At 35.4% G+C, this 19,687-nt stretch overlaps 1 protein-coding gene and 1 long non-coding RNA gene across 2 annotated transcripts; one reads left to right on the forward strand and one right to left on the reverse strand.

Moving 5' to 3' along the window:
- The first annotated feature begins 4,644 nt into the window (after positions 1 to 4,644).
- Positions 4,645 to 6,514, forward strand: LOC103419023 (uncharacterized). The gene is made up of 3 exons (XR_526864.3): positions 4,645 to 4,931; positions 5,713 to 5,822; positions 5,903 to 6,514. It is a non-coding gene; the product is annotated as an uncharacterized lncRNA (long non-coding RNA).
- A 7,802-nt stretch (positions 6,515 to 14,316) lies between these two features.
- LOC103427122 (laccase-4) lies at positions 14,317 to 19,304 on the reverse strand. The gene is made up of 6 exons (XM_029099669.2): positions 18,767 to 19,304; positions 16,857 to 17,008; positions 16,493 to 16,737; positions 16,234 to 16,362; positions 15,215 to 16,138; positions 14,317 to 14,839 (listed from the first exon to the last, which is right to left on the reverse strand). Exons 1-6 carry the CDS (start codon positions 18,860 to 18,862, stop codon positions 14,709 to 14,711), a joined length of 1,677 nt encoding a protein of 558 aa, XP_028955502.2. The 5' UTR covers positions 18,863 to 19,304; the 3' UTR covers positions 14,317 to 14,708.
- Between the last annotated feature and the right edge of the window lie 383 nt (positions 19,305 to 19,687).

The following is a 19,687-nucleotide window of genomic DNA, read 5'->3' on the forward strand; positions in this document are numbered from 1 at the left end:
GATCCTCGTTAAGAACGGCTAAGGGGGTCTTTAATCCGAGCGAATCCCTGCTAAGCTCATTAAAGCTAATCCTGGTGCACACCAAACAAATGACTATAGTCTAGTCTAGTCCAGTCCTTCTTAATCCTGTTAAACAAACGGGCCCTAAGTATACTCCAAGCCCCAAGCATCACCATCCATGCAACCTTAGTAATTTCCATATCTTTGTATCAAACATCCCAGTCATTAGAAACCATACTATCACTCTAGGAAAGCCCAGATTATCCAGCAAAGAATGCCATGTAACCATGCAAATCCCTTCTTTCTCATGTAAACTGATAATCTTCTAGCTTCCACACTACGCTTCACTTGAGCAAGTCATTATCTTGATCTTTCACACTATCTTCGAGCCGTTGATGTTATCGGGGTATTTCCTAAGACAAGTTATCTCTTTCGAGATATCCCGGGACTTGTTGTGAATCCACACCAGGAGAGACAAGATGACATTCTTAAAACCCAAGTCCACCTCGACCTAAAAGTCCCCCAACATACTATAACTTAAAACTTCCCACTTTTAAGTGAAAAAAAATATCACTAAATTAAAATATATGTGGTTGATCTTACTAGAAATGTGATGTCATAAAGATCGATTATGTTTTCATGCATATCGTTTGACAACATAAGATGTTTTTCAAATTGTACATTTCGACTATTCACATCTCGACATCTAGACTTTCAAACATGAAATATTATTAGTTTTTATTTTAGGCCATTGTTAGCAGGATGAGGATCATCTCCAGATCCTTTTTGTGGGGATCCTAGGGATCCTCACATCATGGCCGTTCATCATACATTGTGCGGTCAATTTTCGTTAGGTATTATTTATGTTTAATTTTAAATAAAAAAATTCAAAATAAATTTTGACCGCACGATGTACGATAAACGGTTAAGTTGTGAGGATCCCCACAATTTGAATCCGGATAGGATCCAAATCCCCCCAAACTCCACCCCCCTACCAAATTCATAGGTGACAAATAATGATCAAACAATAACTAACAGTTACCAACAACTGTGCAAATAATCATTTAAGTCGTTTATGGTGTGTAAATTGTAACTAATCATTAATAGATGAGTCTTAAAGTAAATTTGGCATTAATATCTGTTAACATTCACCGCTATAATGTGGAAACGGCTGTCCGCGTAGCAATGTAATTAAAAGATGACATGTGTTTAAGGAGTAAAAACTTATCATCAAACTTAAACATGTTTTTACCAAACTATTTTGCCCCGCTACTCATCTAGCCCCTTGCCTTTGAAATGAATGAAAGTATGTCGCTTCTCATGAAACGTTAATTCTCGTACCAACATATAAAATATTGCGTCAAAAATATAAGGTGACAAAGAGTTTTACTTTTGAAAAAATCTCCTTAACATTTCTTATGAAAGTATGCCCCTTGGCTTGGAAACGCTAATCACAATCACTCCATTTTTTTTCTGTGGGCTATTTTTAAGGCAATCTCCAATGTGTTCTTATAATTAGCCACCCTTTTTAAATATAGCACATAAAAAAAAATAGTATTAAGGGAGTAGTGATGTGCTATAATTTTTCATCTCAACGGTGCAAGGGCTATATTTTGTTCTTCACAATATTCTATTACTTTTTAGCATATTGAAATACTATGGTTCATCGCTCACACTTCAACTATTATGTATTGTTTAAATTAATTAAACTACTATATGCACTGCCACTTAGTACTACGAGTTAATGTTATTTTTCTTCACTTGTAAGTAAGAGATCTTAGGTTCGATTCTCGCCAAAACTGAATTTGAACCATTATTGCTATCCCATTGTGAGGTTGAGTTCACCCCTTCACTCTTAGTGTAGATAATATCGATTGTTCCAAAAAAATAAAAAATAAAAAAATAAAAAAAAACTACTACTTACACTTATCTAAATATATTTTATGGAACAATTTTGAAAAAAGAAAAGAAAGTATATCGACAAATATTTCAAATATGGCACGTGTAAGATTGAGAACTAATTACTGAGAATTTTGTTGAGCTGGAACCAATTAACCTTTAAAAAATATAACGACAAGTTGAATTAGTTGTACTCAGTCACTTGGTCCTGAGTACAAAGAGCTGCGGATGCATGACAAAATATGCAACACCCATCACCGAATCGCATCAACCTAGTTGTCCCAGACAACTTTTCACGCGCAAGCCTCATCAATAGTTTTGGCCCCTTCCTACTTTGAGGGCCAAATATGGCAATTCCGATAAAATTTGTATTAATATTTTATTTTTTAAGATTCCATACAGCCCTTCATTGGAGATGAATTTAGGTGCAAAAATAGCTAAATTATGGCATGTACCCTCCATTAGAGGTGACCTTAGGACCGTACCTCGCTAAATGCTTCTTTCCCCAACAAAATTGGACAAAGCTAGCTCTAATCATTAGCATCTAATCTCATTAGCACCTAATCTTAATCTCAATATATAATATTGCTTGTTTAAAAAAAATAATATTATTATATAAAAATATAAAAACATTTGTTACTCTTGTCTAATTATTTGGGCCATAATAAAAACTCGGGTTTGGCTTACTTTGCATAATTAGAGAAGCCCAAGGATGGAGTTGCCCTTGTAGCCACATGCACCATGTTTCTTATTGGTGGAAAACATGTTGTATCGTTGACTAGTGTAGGGGCCACCATCGTCCTTCAGAGCACCTCGAATCCCGCCCTTTTTATTCAATAGGACAATGTGTTTATTTAAGAGCCAAGGTCCCCATCTCCCACTTGTCCTCCCATAACATAACTGTACTTTGTGTGAGTGTGCTACTATTTCTTTCAAGATTATGATATTCACATTTTTATTTTTATTTTTATATATATTTTTTAAGTTTTGGTCGGCAAATTCAATTAATTGAAAAAGATTGATGAACAAAAATTAACAAGAATAAGTGAGAGGACAAAATGAGTATTAATAACACTATCTTTTCTAGATGGTGTAATCCTATGTTTGTATCGATTTTTTTTTTTGTCAAACGATAAATTTTGTTAGATTAAATATTAGATCAACCAATGACAGAGTTTGAACTCACGCTGTCATGTAAAAGCTCAACACCTTTCCATCATTGTGGTAAATGATCACTTGACATGTGTTTGTATTGATGGAGGGAAGTATTTTGGATTTAAAAACAAATTGGGTTGGACTTATTATCTTTTATTTTTCTCTTAGCAAAAATGTCTTGTGTTTTTATGTCATGTGGGTGTCACGTCAATGACATGAACAAAGATAACAACAGTGGGTAAAGTGAGACACATTTACATGTTTAAGAAGGCAAGTTGAAGCAAAATAAATTTGAGGAGGAAAAGTAGGAATGAAAAACACTTTTAGAGACACACCAGTAATTAAGCCAAATTCACTAACGTCTCATTTATTTTCTTGGAATTTCTTACATATAGTTTGTTGAACCAATAAATGATCTTTGCTAATTGACGATTTCTTCAAAATTAGGATGGTATCTTAGTGGAAGAAAACGCTGAAACTAAAGCTTTAAAGGAAAGTAGTTTACCTGATTAGTGTGTTGCGCTAAAAGGATGAGGTTTTTACAAGGATTTTTACAATGGTCCGTTATTTATTATCAAGTCATTAGTTTAGTCATTTATGTTAAAAACTCATCAAATCGATTCTTTTATATGTTGACTTACTCATCAATGTCATCCCCACCATCCAATTCCGTTGATTGGCGGACTTCTTATGCATATGGGTCCACAAAGCCAATAATATTGTGCCACATAAGTTGACGAAAAATAATAAAATAAAACAGAAAAAATAATTAATTAATGTAAAAAAAAGCCAAATGTGTCATCTTCAACAAAACGAACCACCCCTACTACCTTTACCTCACCGTCGGTGTCGACCTCAATTTCATTTTATTTTTTCAAATTCTTAATTTAATTAGTCTTATTTTTCTTTTATTTTAAGTCTTTTATGGAGTAAAATATCAAAATAATTTTTAATTAATCCCACATGGTACAATATCATTGGCTTTGTGAGACCCACATACATAACACGTCAACATGCTAACAACATTTTTAATGGAATTTGATGGTAAGAACAACTTTGATGAGTTTAAAATATAAAGAACCAAACTAATGAGTCGATAACACATAGACAATCATTCAAGATATAATTGATCTTCTTAGACCATCTCAAAAGGAGACATCAAATCTTGAACATAAAATTTAAATTTTGACAGTTTATGTGGCACTTTGACATTTTAAAAAATTTTTGTTCTCCAACCGATATATCAAATTAAATTATTATTTTATAAAATAAATTATTAAGCTAATTAAAATTTAATAAATGACATTTAAAGTTTAATCAGTAATATGTTCACCTTCTTTGATTGAAAAGAAGAAAAAATAGGATAATTGCCTCGGTCAACTCAATATGAATCTATATATATAAAGTGAGAGCCCCAATTTAGCGAAGCTTTCCAAAATGCCAAAAATGCCCATTTGTTTCCTTCACAATCAAAACCCAAAAAATTCAAAAAATAAGGACAAACTGGTAAAAACACATAAAGAGACAGATGCCGTTAAAAAAAAACAAGAAAAAAACGAAAATAAAAAAATGTTGGGAAATTGAGGAAAGAAACGTGGGAGAGAGACTGAAATTTTCAGTTTATAGACTCTCACGTTATTGTAAAATCTGATGGAATGAAAAAATATAAACGTGTGAAGGGAGTAGTTTTGTAGAAATAAACGTGAACGTGCATGAAAATAAATTCAAACGTGGGAGAGGAAGCAGTTTTGTGGAAGGAGATGTAAATAAAGCACAAAATAAAAAAACCTAAAAGAACAAATTGAAATTGTTTTGCTGGAGCCCGGAGGAGAAGATGAAATTGGCGAAAAACCAACAAGAATTGGTCATTCGATAAAGTACGTGATACTATTTTTTTTTCTTTCGGTTAATTGAGTTTATTTCACCCTCCATAGTTCTCAATTATTAAACTTTTGTATTTTGTTCTCTATCACAGTGCTCCTTATTCCTTAATATTAATCTTCTCATGCATTTTCACAAAAATTATTAAATTGAAGTTCTTCTACAAATCAGTCTCTGGAATTTACTAATCGTGGAACAAACAAGTAACGATGTCTGAAATTTGTTTTCTTTGTAATTGATAATGGCATTCTGTTTTTCGCTTGAGGAGGATTTGGCAATGGTTAAGTTTTTCTTTTTGTTTTCGGTTTTGTTTGAGGAGGCTTTGACAAATTTGCAAAAGGAAAACCTAAAGGAGCATTGCTTGTTTTGCACCTTAATCCATCCACCTTCTTTACACGTATGCCACGTTTCTTCAATTTCTGAATTTTATCTCTACAATTCAATCTAAAATATTGGACAATATTTGAAGATGAACAGTTGGCTAATTATCCTCCTATTTGGGAAAAAAAAAGAGATAATTATCCTCCAAAACTGAGCGGTTATAATTTAAACACATTGAAAAAAAAAATTGGTGTTCAAATTTGAAAATGCAATTAGCAGTTGCCAATTGGTTTTATTAATCGTCTTCACTCTCAGGTCGTTAATTTTACTTTCCATATTTCACCTACCTTTCACATATCTAATATGGAATTAAATTATCTCAATTTGTTTATTTATTTTGAATTAATTATTTTTACTTGACTAATTGTTGCATTGGTTGGTTTTTGATATGGGAAGGTGTTGCGTGGAAGGAGGATGAGCATAAGTTGTTCTTGGTGGATTAACTTCATACTTAATCATTTGATCATATGAAAACATGGGATCCTCACAAGTCATAACATGACCAGGTCTGTCCTTTCATATATAAACAGTGCAATCTGGTAAATAAGTCAATCTTTTCATTTTCTTTGTTTCTTTGAAGGTGCAGAAGGATAAAGATTTGAATGGAAGTAAAGGCATAGATAAATATTGGAACGTGGAAAAGGATAAGGATAAGAAGAGTCGGTTCACTTTTCTCCCAGGACGCTTCACTCTTTCCTCCCATGTACCTCTCTCCTCATCATTTTCAGAATGTAAAACCGTTTCTGCGACTCTAGAAATCAAGAGGAGGAAGAAGACAACATGCACTTTAGGGGGGAAAAACCGATGCTACTCCAGAGAAAGATTAATCCGATAACGATTCCATGCATTAGAGAGTTGCTTGGGTCGTTTCAGTTACACATGACCAGAAAAAGAAAACAAATGAGGAAGAGATGGACTTCCATTTCAGAAAATATTTGAATTGGTGGGTACATTTAAATAATTTTGCAAGCCGCATGCCACAATGGATAAGATGCGAGAAGAATGTTTCAGCCAAGAGAAGAGTTTCCATCTTCTTCGACAACACAACCAATGCAGACGTGAGTCGTAGGTGCCGTACGAAGACATGATTTTTCTCCTTACTATATGTATTCCTTTGTTTGTTAAGTAAACATACAAACATCACAGCCAAAAACATTCTTAATCTTCAATTAATATCACAATCCCCATTTTTCCCAAAGCACTTATGGCTTAGGTAATTATTTTTGTCCTCTATTCAATATCTGTTCTTACATGATTATTATAATTTTGTGTATTTTGGGTTGTGAATGTTCATATTATAAATGTCAATATAAGAAGGTTGACTTCATTTTTATGTTTATAATCGGTTTCATTTTCTCCCCAGTTGCATGAGACTTCACCATATAATTTATGTTGCTTAGATCTATATATTGAAAAGGGATGTGCTATCCACACACCCCTTTTTACTTTTCACATACCCTTTGTTAATTTCTATCCATTGATCTTCTTCAATTCATTTGATCCGACGGCCGAAAATAAAAAAGGTGTGGGAGAAGTAAAAAATGGTGTGTGGATATCACACCCCATTGAAAATTCGCATAGACGCCAAAGGCTTCATATATGTTTCCTGCTAATTGGTTCCCATCAAACCAAACTCTGATCATGGTCTTTGCACATAGCATGGAAGTTTAGTTTGTTTCCCACAATCCACAACACAACTCCACTGAAAAATCAACTACAACATCAGTTACCACTAAATCTGAATTTGCATTAAAAAAAAAATCAAAACAAAACATAAAATAAAATTCATCCCCGATGCCAAGTACAAAAAGCACCACAAACATCATATTTTACTGCTCTCCCTATTTCACCTTTGTTGTGCATTTTGGTAAACAATCTTTTCCCTTATTAACGTAGTCCTTCAGCAAACAAAGACAATAACTCATGAGTATGTGCTTTGTGCTCTACAACAATACATTGAGGTCTTCACATCATCATGATCCTTTGCCGAAGACGAGCCTTAGTGAAGTGACCAATGAAAACATTATGAGCTTTCCCAAGTAATAAATTCCCAAGTTAATTGATTTTAAAATACAAGGAAAAGGAAAATAAGTTACATTGTACATGCTTCATGCTTGCGAAGGTAATGCTAAAGAACACCGTTATTGGCACTGCTGTGTGTGAAAGAGTATCCACGACAACAACTTCAAATTTATTGCTTCCAGTTATGTGCAGCCATCTTCTAGATTTCATCCATCACCTCCATACTTAGTATCATACTTTCTGAAACATATAAATTGACAATTACAATGAAAAAAACCTACTGCAAGACATCTTTAGGGCGCTACATCCCCGTTATAAAACAAGAACTCGCACGCACTCACTAGAAGCTATCTTGCATATTTCAAACTCACCTCCATTCTTTGATCATATTTTCTAAAAATATATCTTAAAAATTATAATGAAAAATAATTAACACAAAACGTCTTTAAGGGTGCGTAGCGCCCATGAAGAAGAAAATGTATCTTTAAGGGTGAGTGCGTGCGGAGATGCTAGTTATAATAAATGATTAAACTAATTAAAAATTAATAAAATACATTTAATAATTAATGAAAAAAACATTTGAAGCTGCTGTCAAATTTGAGATCAACCTCTTTTGCTGCCAATCCATGTCATCGCCACATAGGATTTGACATTTCGGTTGGAGAATATTAGTATGGTTTTTTTTATTGTTATAGTTGATATGTACATTTTAGCATCTCCTTTGTAGTTGTTCTTAGGTTTTCAAGCAGTAGATCTACGACATACTGCAACTCACGAGATGCCGCCACATGCGCCATTAGCTTTCCCTGAAAATGATATGATCAGATCACACTTTCCATACGGTTATCTAGTTACGACTTCACTCCAGTCAAAAACTCCTTATTAAAAATGTGAACTGTTTCTCACCTGTTTCTGACCATTAAGGTTTTATTTATATATTCAGCCTTTGTCTTTGTATATCATTTTCACAAGTTGGGTTCTCCGCGTACATGCATATGGCTGCTCATGTGCGCATGCAGGCAAGGCGTGGGGGCAGTAAAACAACACAAAAAACAATTGGAGACTTGTTTTTTACTGGTTAAAATATTATCCAATTTAATAACAATAATACATTAATATTTAAAGATGTTAGGTTCCCCCTTCAAATAAAAAATGTATCTAAAATTCTAAGTTGTTTTTCAATGAGCATTTAACTTAATTGTATCACAACTAGATTTTAACAGAGAAAACATTGAGCTCAAATATCATAATTCATAAACGACAGTTGTTGAATTAAAAGTTTTAAAATGCTCCACGTCAGAGAAAGAATAATTCTTTTAAGGTGTGCAAATGGTCTTGGGTTCCAAGCGGAAAATGAAACGGCGAATTATGTAGCGTCACATTTTGGCGCAAAGATGTGCGACTTCGTCTAGGTCGAGAGACCCCATCTCCGTTTGTGAGAATCCTGAACAAGGACGAGCTTCCATGCCCTCCAAGTTAACTTTTATATTTTTGGAGGTTGTAAGGGACTGACGTGGGGGTTTACCGTGTCTTTCTCTATCTCCTTATTCCCTATTTTCTTACTTCAGATGTTGTTAGCCCGCTGTTGAGCAAAAATTGTACACAATATGTAAACAAATAATTCACTTGTCACAATTTCACCCTCGTTCATTTTCGAAGATGGTTTTATTAATTTGAGTTCGACCCATTATAGACTATGCGTCTATTAACTACAATCATTCGTTAAAAAGGAAAACCCTTTGATTCCAATATGAATAAATCTTAACTCGAGGATTTGGGTGTTTGTTTGATTTTGCGACTGCACCTAGGTCGAGCCCTAGATTGCGTACATACCCTCACTGAGGGATCAAGTCACTCGTAGTTCCTTATGTATTTGTTGGGGTTTGATGCCTTGTGCAGTTTCAGCTCGTGCATGCAATGAGCATTTGATGCCTTGGGCAGTTTAAGCTTGTGCATGTGAGGACTTTGAGACATTGGAGCATTTGATGCCTTGTGCAGTTTTAGCTGGTGCGGGCAAGGACTTTAAGCCATTGGAGCATAATACGGCTTCGTGCCATTTGAGACTTGATGTGGCTTTGTGCCATTTGAAATTTGACGGGCTTTGTGCCATTTAAGTCTTGTTGCGGCTTTGTGCCATTTAAGTCTTGTTGCGGCTTCGTGCCATTTAATATTCGATACGGCTTCATGCCATTTGAAGCAGCTTTGTGCCATTTGTAGCAACTTTGTGCCATGTAGCAGCAGCTTTGTGCCATTTGGTATTTGATACGGCTTCATGCCATTTGATATGTGATATAGCTTCGTGCCATTGGCCATTTCAGGAATTTGATCTATTAAATTTGACATAGTGTAAGTCCCTTGAGTTTTGTGCTTTGAGTTGGTTCACATTTACCGTATTTGAAGTGATTTACAACCTCCATGGATTAGATGTCGGCATCTCTTCACACATGATGTGCCTCCATCACGCTATTGGACTCTTGCCCATTTATTATTTTGGCCCAATTTCCAATTTTGTGAGGCCTAGTTAAAACTGCATATTTGTCATGCCTTGCGCAATAAAGTTTAAGAAGGGTTAGGATCCCATTTAAAATGGGTTTTGATCCCATGACTTTCCCTTTCGATTTTCACGTAAGTGCCTTTCCTAAGGGAAGTTGTCATCAAGCTTTATTTTCTCTTCTTTTTATTAATTTTTAAATTTTTAATGAATTAAGCTTTCCAAGTTCAAAGAGGAATTTGCTTCCCTTTCCTTTTATTGTTAGCAACTTCTCTTCTTCTTAACTCCAAGACGACGGCAGCAACGAGATTGTTTTTTCCCAAATTCATCGCTTGATGTGACCTTGTCCAGGATCATTGCTTGTTGTAGCTTCCTTCCTTGTTAGGCGAGAGTTGTTGGTTCATGCTTTGAACCACTCCGAGAGATTGCTGGAAAAACCGAGTTATTTATCGATGTGATTTCTGAGATGACCTTTGGAGAGCATAAATTGAGGGGTTGCTGCATGTGCGAGTACGGACAACGGGGATAAGTTTCTTTTTTTGTCTTCATCCGCTACAGGTTCATGCATGTTTGTGGGAGTAACGAAATGATGGAAACACCATTTCTGCACCATTGCCTTGTTGCTTGTAGAGAACCATCTTCTACGACTTGGTGCACAAAATTTTGAGGTTGTTCTTGGTTGCTTTTTACAGGACAAGGCCTGCACTATTAGGCTACTTGGACGAAAACTCGACAATCTTCTTCCTGGTAGCCTTTCTATAGGGACCGGGTCTTCAATGGCCTTGTTATGGTAGACATAACATTCTAACAGCAATGCTACGACGGCGGGTGGCATGGATCACTTAGATTTGATTGGAACTTCACAACGTGGTTTAGACCACCCAAAGAAATTCATGGGATTGACGGCAGCTGCATGTAGCACTTAGATTTAATTGGAACCTCACGAGGTGGTTTAGACCACCCCTAAGAAATTCATGGGATTGACGGTAGCGGCACGGAGCACTTAGATTTGATTGGAATTTCATGGGGTGGTTTAGACCACCTCGAATAAATTCATGGGATTAACAGCAGCGGCGCGGAGCACTTAGATTTGATTGGAACTTCACAGGGTGGTTTAGAACACCCCAAAGAAATTCATGGGATCGACGGCAGCGGCACAGAGCTGCACGGACAAACTTGATGGGCATATAAGTCACAACATGGCCACTATTGGTGGCAGAAACGATGGTTTCTTTGTTGCTATCGGTGGAGAATACGACAAATGTCTCCAATGGTGGAGAAGAAGAAGGAGCACTCTGTGGCTGGAAGAGTTGACAGCGACAAGGATGGGGAAGACGGCAAATGTCTCCATTGGTGAAGAAAAAGAATGAGCAAGCCCAAGGACAAGTTTGGGGGGTCGGTGTGAATTGGTGGTGCATGTTTCCACCACCACCTTCTTTACTTCAATCAAACAAGAAGAAGAGGAAACCGCTTTTTATTTTTCTGCAAAAGACGACAGGAACTTCCCAATAAAAAAAATCAAGAATCCGTTATGCAAATGTAATACCTTTTTAAGCTTTCTTCTCTCTTTCTTTGGCTTTTTGTTGATGTTCCTTTTCGCTTTCTTTTGCTGCTTGTCTTCTTCTTTTTTTGTCAATTTCTTCTCCGTGTGCTTCTCAATTTCTGCAACATTTTCTTGTCACTCTCCTTCTTTGCCATCTTTTCCAGTCTCTTTTTTTTTTTTTTATGTGTGTGTTGATTTCTGTCATCCCCCTTTCCTCTACAAAGACAAGTCTTTTATAGACTTTTTCTTGACAGTTTGGATGAAGGAAAATGGGCGTGGGTAGTGGAATTGGAACCACCTCCACTATTTGTTGCAGTTTTTAGAGTTAGGAAGAGAAAACTCCCATTTCAGTTTTCTTTCTAGCGTAGAGCAACTGCTCCCTTTTTTATATCCACTTATTTATTTATTTATTTTTATCAGAAAAGGGCTTTAATCCATATTTGGACTTTAACTACTTGATGTTTGGGCTTTAGGCATCAATGGGTTTTTCGTGGAACGAAACCTAATTTAATTTTTTTGGTGGATTTTTTTTTATCTCAACACCCTCGGTTAGGGGTGGGTTCGGTTCAAATCGGTTCGGTTTTTTGCCAAAACCAAAATCAAACCGAAATTTTGGTTCGGTTCGGTTCGGTTCATTTTTTGTTCGGTTTTTTCCGGTTCGGTTTCGGTTTTTTGTTTTGTTTTTTTTTTCTTTCAAAAAATGAAAAACATTGAAATTTAAAATTTTAACATCTTCAACACAATCATAACATAAACATTCTAACTAGAATCAAAGACAATGAAAATAAACATTTAAAGTTGAACTAAAATCATCAATCAAGTCTTCCAAAGTCCAAACTAACAACCTCACAACACAAAAATCGTACAAATGACTTAGAAAAGTTAAATTGTATGATGTTGTTCAAAGATCAGGGTTGTTTGCTTGTAACTGCATGTTGACAACTTGATTAGTAAAAATAATGCATGGGTGGATTTATTTAGTGTGTGTTGGATTCTTTTCCATCACAAATTACGCAAGTAATCTACCCGAAATAAATGTTTATGGATTTTGTTACATGTTATATGAGAGTAGACAGTGCTATGGAGATGGATGTAGGTAATTCAGGAGGAGGTTTGGTTCCGGAACCTTATATGGGGGAGAAATAATAGGTTAGGGTTTAGAATTTTTATAGGCCTTTTTTTAATATTTTGAGCTTAAAGTTTGGCAACACATTGGGTTTAGCACATTTTTTAACTTACAAATTGGGTTTAGAAAATAATACCCAAAACAAATAATTAAATAAAAAAATTAATTTAATTAATTCGGTTCGGTTCGGTTTGGTTCAATTTCTAGATCACTAAAACTGAACCGAACCAAAAGAATTCGGTTCGGTTCGATTTTTTCAATTCGGTTCGGTTTTTTCGTTCGGTTCGGTTTTTTTGGTTTCGGTTCGGTTTGGTTTTCGGTTTTCGGGGTTTTGAACCCACCCCTACCCTTGGTTGACTTTCTATGTTTTTCTTGGCTTCGGCCCTGATAATGAGATACTTTCAGTTTATAAAAAATTAAAAAAATTAAAAAAATTGTAGGGCATTCAACATGCTCCTTTGATTTTTTTATAAAAATAGTATCGTTTGTCATTAGATCGAAAAAAAAAATCACTCTAATTCTATCTTAATATAAAAATACATCATTAGATCGAATTTCAATTAAATTAGAGTTTTGATATAAGTCAAGTAGATTGAATGGAAAAAAAGAAATTAAACTTTATTTTTTTGAACAAACGATACTATCTATACTAAGGAGGATGGGGTAGGCTTAGCCTCACAATGAGCTAGCAATAATGTAGTTCAAATTCGTCTTTGACGAAAATCGAACCTAAAATCTATCACTTACAAATGAAGAGAAATACTACTAAACTATAGTACTAATCGACATAAATTAAACTATTTAGATTTACCAAAATTCAACTAATTCTAATTTGCCCTTAACACCCCGGAAATTTGGAGCCCTCCTAGTAGGATAAGAGTTGTTGGGGAACTTGAAAATGATGGAAAATTGCATGTGCATGAAAAATAAATGAAAATTGCATCCCAATAATTGTGTTGAATAGGGGCACCACCACCACCACCACCAATTTTTTACCATTAAGGGAAAAGGTTCTCTTTTCAAAGTGCTCCCCCCATTCCGTAAAGTCAAAATGTCAGACGTATTACTATTGATATTTGAGGAGGCAACTCCTCCGGTTTGCGTCTGCATCACCTTATTTGCATAAAAGAGGTAGAGAGTCGGTTAAACTTTACAATGAACTAATCATAATAATATAATTAAAATTTATTACGAGAATCGAACATCAAATTTTTTCCTTATAAATGATGAGAAATATTAATAAAATGTAATACTAAGTGGCTGCATCTTTAAGAATATAACATTTTTCTTTTTAATTTCTTCTGCCTGAAATCACAACCATTTTGTGAAATGCTTTCAATGTTAGCCATTTGCCATTGAAGCCCATACAAAACTTGTTAATGTCCTTACGTGCTGGGCTTATTTGTGAGTACGATTTGGGCCAAGAGTTACATATCTGAATAATAGTCATTAGATCATTTTACATAATTGGATCTACCGGCTTTTGTTCAAATGTGTAACTTAAATGTGCAATTTTGAGAGAGTGTTTCCCCCCCTTTTTCTTTTGAGTAAGAATGGATTTGAATGGGCGTATCACTATTCACGAACAGAATGGATTTGAATGGGCGTATCACTATTCACGAACACTTTAGTATGAGAGATTTTGTTATGCAGTCGCAATATATTATTTTATCTATATTTCTCTCATCGCGTGTCTTTATCATATCACGTGATAAAAGAAATTGAGAGAAAGTGTTACATCTCTGCTTACACCAAAAATTTTCCTTATGATAAATGAAGTTCACACATAGACTTAAGACTTAAGGACAACATCAAAACTCATAACAAAAATCCTTTGTTGTTTCTATTACCAACATATGAACATTTACAAAGACACTCAACAGAAAAAAATAAAAAACAATAACAACAACCAAGCCTTATTCCATTAAGTAGGGTCGGCTGTACGAATCTTACAACACCACAGACTCAACAGAACAATATTTTTATAAATAAAAAAACCTAGTCTTAAAACAAGTACGGGTTCATTTTATTTAACATGCAGTAGCAGCTTCCTTTAGCTTGCTCAAAAGAATTATTTCTATCTCAGCTGTGAGTCTGTGACATGATTGTTCATAACTTTGGCCCTCTTTGCTTGTTATTTGTTATTGCTTTGAGTATTGAGAATTGAATTGGAACAATTTGTGGTGGAAATATTTTTGAGATGCAATTAACTAGCACTTGGGAAGGTCACTTGGAGGTGGAAGAACAGATTCATTTGGGCCTTTGCCATTGTCCACCACAAATGCCATCTTCAGCCCCCATGTTGTGTGCACTTCAAGATGGCAATGCATAAACCAAACTCCTGCACATGTAAATATGGTTTTATTGAAAATTTTATATTGTATAAGTATAAGAGTCCTACATGTTACGTTATTAGATTGTCAATTTATACAACTGATGTTGTTTGAGTACTATATGCATATATGTTTTTCTTCTTTCTAAATATTGTCTTCTAATCATTGCTTATTTCACTCATTTATTACTTACCTCCATCAGCTTTTTTTCATTCCTTAATTTTTAACGTTAATTATAATTTATATTTGCTTTTACGATATCGAAATAGGGAATTGGACCTAAGAAGGATACATGCTTTTAGCCACTTAAGCTACGAACCTCTTGCATGTTTGTTTCTAGCACAAACTATACACATAATTAAGGAGGAGGTGTGGGTTTATACCTGGATTATCAGCCCTGAATCTGATGGCAGTCCATCCATTTGATGGCACCCCAATTGTGTTCCTCTCAACAGGATCAACGAGGTTGAATTTTTTCGGATCCTTCATTGGGTTGAAATTTCCCAGTCCCCTCCCAACCTCAAAGAAATTAAACCCATGAAGATGCACCGGATGGGTTTCAGGGGCAATCATCCCAGTGTCTTGCAACACAAGTTGCACTGTGGAGTTGTAAGCAAGTCTATAAAGCCTAGTCCCCTTCCTGGTCTGCAAATTCGTCGGCTGTGTCCCGGTGTAATTATAAGGATTCAGAGGGTTTCCGGGAAAATCATCGGTAAAAACTCCACTTATGTTGAAGAAATGTGCTTGAAGAAGTGCAATTTCAGGCATCACAAATGTGACATTGTTGATATCTGCCACCACCCTGTTACCATTGGTACATGATGCGCAAGTGTGAAGCCCTAAACCAACGGTGAACAAAAGGGAGTGGTCAATTTTCAACGGAACCCTAGCTGGAAATCGGATTGAGTTGAGACTTCTGAGGGAGTTTGTAAAGTTTGTTGCCACAGTTGTGGCATTTTGAGGAGGTGGGGCTGTGAGAATGGTCTTCGTGCTTTGAAGGGTGCCTATATAGTGCAATGTAGCGGTGGCGGTCTTGTTGTCCACAACGATGGTCGGATTGTCCATGAACGGCGAGGCTGCAACCAAGTACTTGCCTGAGCCAAGGTTTGTTGTTACAAGAACATTTGTTGTCTGCCCCGGGGCTATGAGAATGGTGTCAGTTTTGAAGGGTTTTGTGTACACAGCATCGACTTCAACTACCGTTAATTTGTGGTTAGCAATCTTAAAGAAGAGCTCTTCATTCAGTGCAGCATTGATGATTCTTAGCATGTATGTCTTCCCAGGTCTTACTGGTAATTTTAACCCTCCTGTATATACATCACATATAACTTAGAATCTATATTATAAATACGCATCAATCGTCACATCATGTGATCAACTAATGAGCCGCACTAATATTTACCTTGTGATTGACAAGTTGAGAGTGGCCCTGGATGACCATTGATTGTGTGAGCGTCAGAGATATTTGGGGCTAAACCAGATTTTAAAGCCTCATTGATGACAGCTTCCGTATCTGATTTCCACCATTCACCTGCAAGTTAAATTAAGCAAAAATACTCTTTTAAAATAAATTTCTTTTGATACAAGCGATAGTAGGGGAGTAAGATTAAAACACCGGAAATTGAATATAGAAAATATGAGGGCAGTGGTCTTGGGCTCACCTAAAATTACAACCAATTCCTTTCGGGGAGCAGGAAATGGGTATGGGACACCATGCTTGGGTAAGATGACCAAGGCACCATGGACAGTGGCCCTGAGCCAAAGAATGTGTGCATGCCACCAAAGTGTGCCCCTTTGCCCAGTGATGGTGAAGTTGTATACATATTGCTGGCCCGGTTGAATTGGACACTGGGTTATGTATGCCGGCCCATCAGCCCAGCCCGTTCGGAGTTGTCGAATCCCGTGCCTTTTGATAAAAACCGAAAACATTATTACGACATAATCATGTACTTATTAACCATATTACTAACCATATTACTGATTGCATCTCTATACGTTTTGACGGGGACGAATTTGAGACATTACCAGTGGATGCTAACATTGTATTTGACATGGTTGACCACCTTGATTAGCACTGTATCATCTTCCCTAGCATAAATGGTGGGACCAGGATACCTTCCATTGACAGTGACAATGGGCTTGCTTGAACACAATCTTGAGATGTTCTTCTGCACCACCTACACAAACGACATGTAGCAGTTCATAGTGGAAGTCGTTAGTAAAACTGTAGGATAACGCTACCGCAAGTTTGGTGGCTTTTTCTCAACCACACCGCCTTCTTTGCTGTTTCATAAAGTGTTGCTTGGCAATTGGCAAACAGAGTTTAGATTGGGGTTTTGATTAATCTTGTTTATATCACAGACTACATTAAACAAAAACATTAGCCACTTTTATTTATCTGTCACATTTTTTAAAATTGTTAGATGTTTTTTAATCTATATAGCATGGACTTATACAAACAATTTAAGGGAAGAGATCCTTTTTTTTAAATGAGAATTAGTTGTGGAACCGACTCCACATCAAACTTCAACATTCCGAACCTTTTATTTTGTAAGTATCAACTCATTGATTATCTTTGCAAAAATTCAATTCAATTCGATTCGAAATCATCTGCCTATTTAATAGTCATGATGAAATTTCTATGTTTCTTAGAACGTAATGTTTGTCAATTTCTTTTATCTTAATTAGATACTTCAAATATTTCTGATTTAGTTAATATTCTGTAAGGATGATCTTTAAGGTGTAATTTGAAAAATAAAAAATTTGAATTATTAAAATTTGATGTGGTGTGGATCCCGTACCTAATCTCTAATTTAAAAAATAGATAAAGATTTATTCCCTTAAAGATTATCCGGACTTATATTATTTTTACTTCATAAGAGTCAGGCCTACAAGTTGGCAAGTCCCACACTATTTTGTGAGAGACAATTGCACAATATATTTATGTGTGTGTGTCACGAACAACGAACAAGAAAAGAAAAATGATTAACGATGTACTGTCACAAATTAGAGTTCAATTTTGTAAGTTGGCTGGTCACCTCAATATATAATCAATTCATTAAACTAGGATTAACTTAGCAAAAAATTAAGAGGGTGACGAGCATGCATACAAGCATGCAATAAGCATAGATGAATTAAGAGAGGTCAACCTTGCTGCTCCTAATGAAGCCACTATTAATATTATTTTTGCATGTACCTTATATGTGGGTGTGTATTTATATATGTGGATTATACACCCTCTATATATGCATATAAAATATTATTCTGAATTTGAGTAATGCTAGGCATACTAACTTTTTAGATCAATTTTGCAAGTCTTATAATGTGTTACTGATAGAAAATAAGCATGTTAATCAACACTTAAATAATAATTCAATCATCAGCAATCATATCATATATTTTACAAAATATGATTTAAATGGATAGTCTCCCTAGCTTATCCTTCTGAATTTGTGATCAACACGTACAGTCATTTATTAGCAATTAATCATGTTAAACTTACAAGAAAGACACTAAATAATATTACTTAATTGCCTCCCCTAATCATATGAATGAGAAATAACAACCAAACACCAAATATACTATATGCATGCACTGCGCTGCAAATTTGGCAATGTTGTTCAATATCTTGCAAAGTCCCAGTAACCAAAAGTACTAGCACTGCATGGTTAATTTTAGCTGTGTACAAATCAACAAACACTCTCTAGACTTAGTTTGATTTTGGGTGAACCACGTTAAATAGTTTGTGTTCTTTTGCGGTTGTAATTTTACCATCTTTATTGGCCCCGTTGGACTATTGCCAGCTCTCCCCTTCCCCTACTCTAGGCACAGAAAACTATTAATCGTATGGCTAGCATGGGGTGGCAACTACTGAACCCTAGCTGCAGGATGCAAAACCCTTAAAAGGTATATATGAACTGAAACTGTGTACTTACATTAAACTTGTAATGTCGAACCATGCATTCCACGGATACCGGAAAACACAAACACGCCACCAGAAGTATGACTCGAATCCACAGCACCATTGCCATTTTCTCTGGAGCTTTACTTCTCTCTCTCTCTCTCTCTCTCTCTAACAGACTTTAATTATTGCTCTTGATCTTTAGTTCTCTCTCTTACAACTATAAGTTATACGACCAAGCCATACTTATAAAGAGAGAAAATCTTAGTCTCTGTTGCCATGTCGTTTTTGCTTATAGTTTGGTAGGTGTAGATAAATGAATACTTAAGCATGAAGCTCTCTATACGTATAAATATATCAAAATGTGCGTATACGTAGCTAGCTGAAGGCCAACAAACTTCCTGAAATAAATTATATCTTTTGTATTACACAAAGTAGTTATATCTTATACATGTCAACTAAAACACTAGCTTTATTTGAAGCCATATGTAAGTTGATGGATCTCTCTCTCTCTCTCTCTCTCTCTCTCCCCCCTCTTCCCCCAAGATGTCAAATTTTTGAAATGGTCAGCCGCTGGTTTGGTGAACCCGTATTGGGTAAAGTACACCCAAACCCCAGCTAACAAACCAAAAAGTGGATGGATTTGCTTCTCCAACCATGGGAATCTCTCAAAGGTCAAGGAAATGACATAGAACAAGTCACAATCAAAATCAACAGAGATTATCCACTTGATTTCTTCAATCTTCATGATATTTTCGCTTATAACACTTAATTTTATATTGTTATTGACTAATTAACAAAATGAGATCTATATATATTAGATATATAGTTACAGTAATTAAGTTGGTTCCATAAAAATTAATATAGATCACATATGTTTACGATCTAAGGAGAAATTCAAAATTTCTATACTAAATTAATTTGTATCCCAGCATGCTAGTCTCCATTCTTGGAG

This window comes from Malus domestica, chromosome 03 (assembly GCF_042453785.1).
Source record: "Malus domestica chromosome 03, GDT2T_hap1".
NCBI lineage: Eukaryota > Viridiplantae > Streptophyta > Magnoliopsida > Rosales > Rosaceae > Malus > Malus domestica.

Bases quoted from the DNA above. Each gene is read 5' to 3' on its own strand.
- LOC103427122 (XM_029099669.2), bottom strand. From the start codon at position 18,862: ATGGCAATGGTGCTGTGGATTCGAGTCATACTTCTGGTGGCGTGTTTG. The intron at 16,363-16,492 runs GTGAGCCCAAGA...TTTAACTTGCAG, and splicing joins GGAATTGGTTGTAATTTTAG to GTGAATGGTGGAAATCAGAT. The intron at 14,840-15,214 runs GTATAAACCCAC...TTACATGTGCAG, and splicing joins ATTCAGGGCTGATAATCCAG to GAGTTTGGTTTATGCATTGC.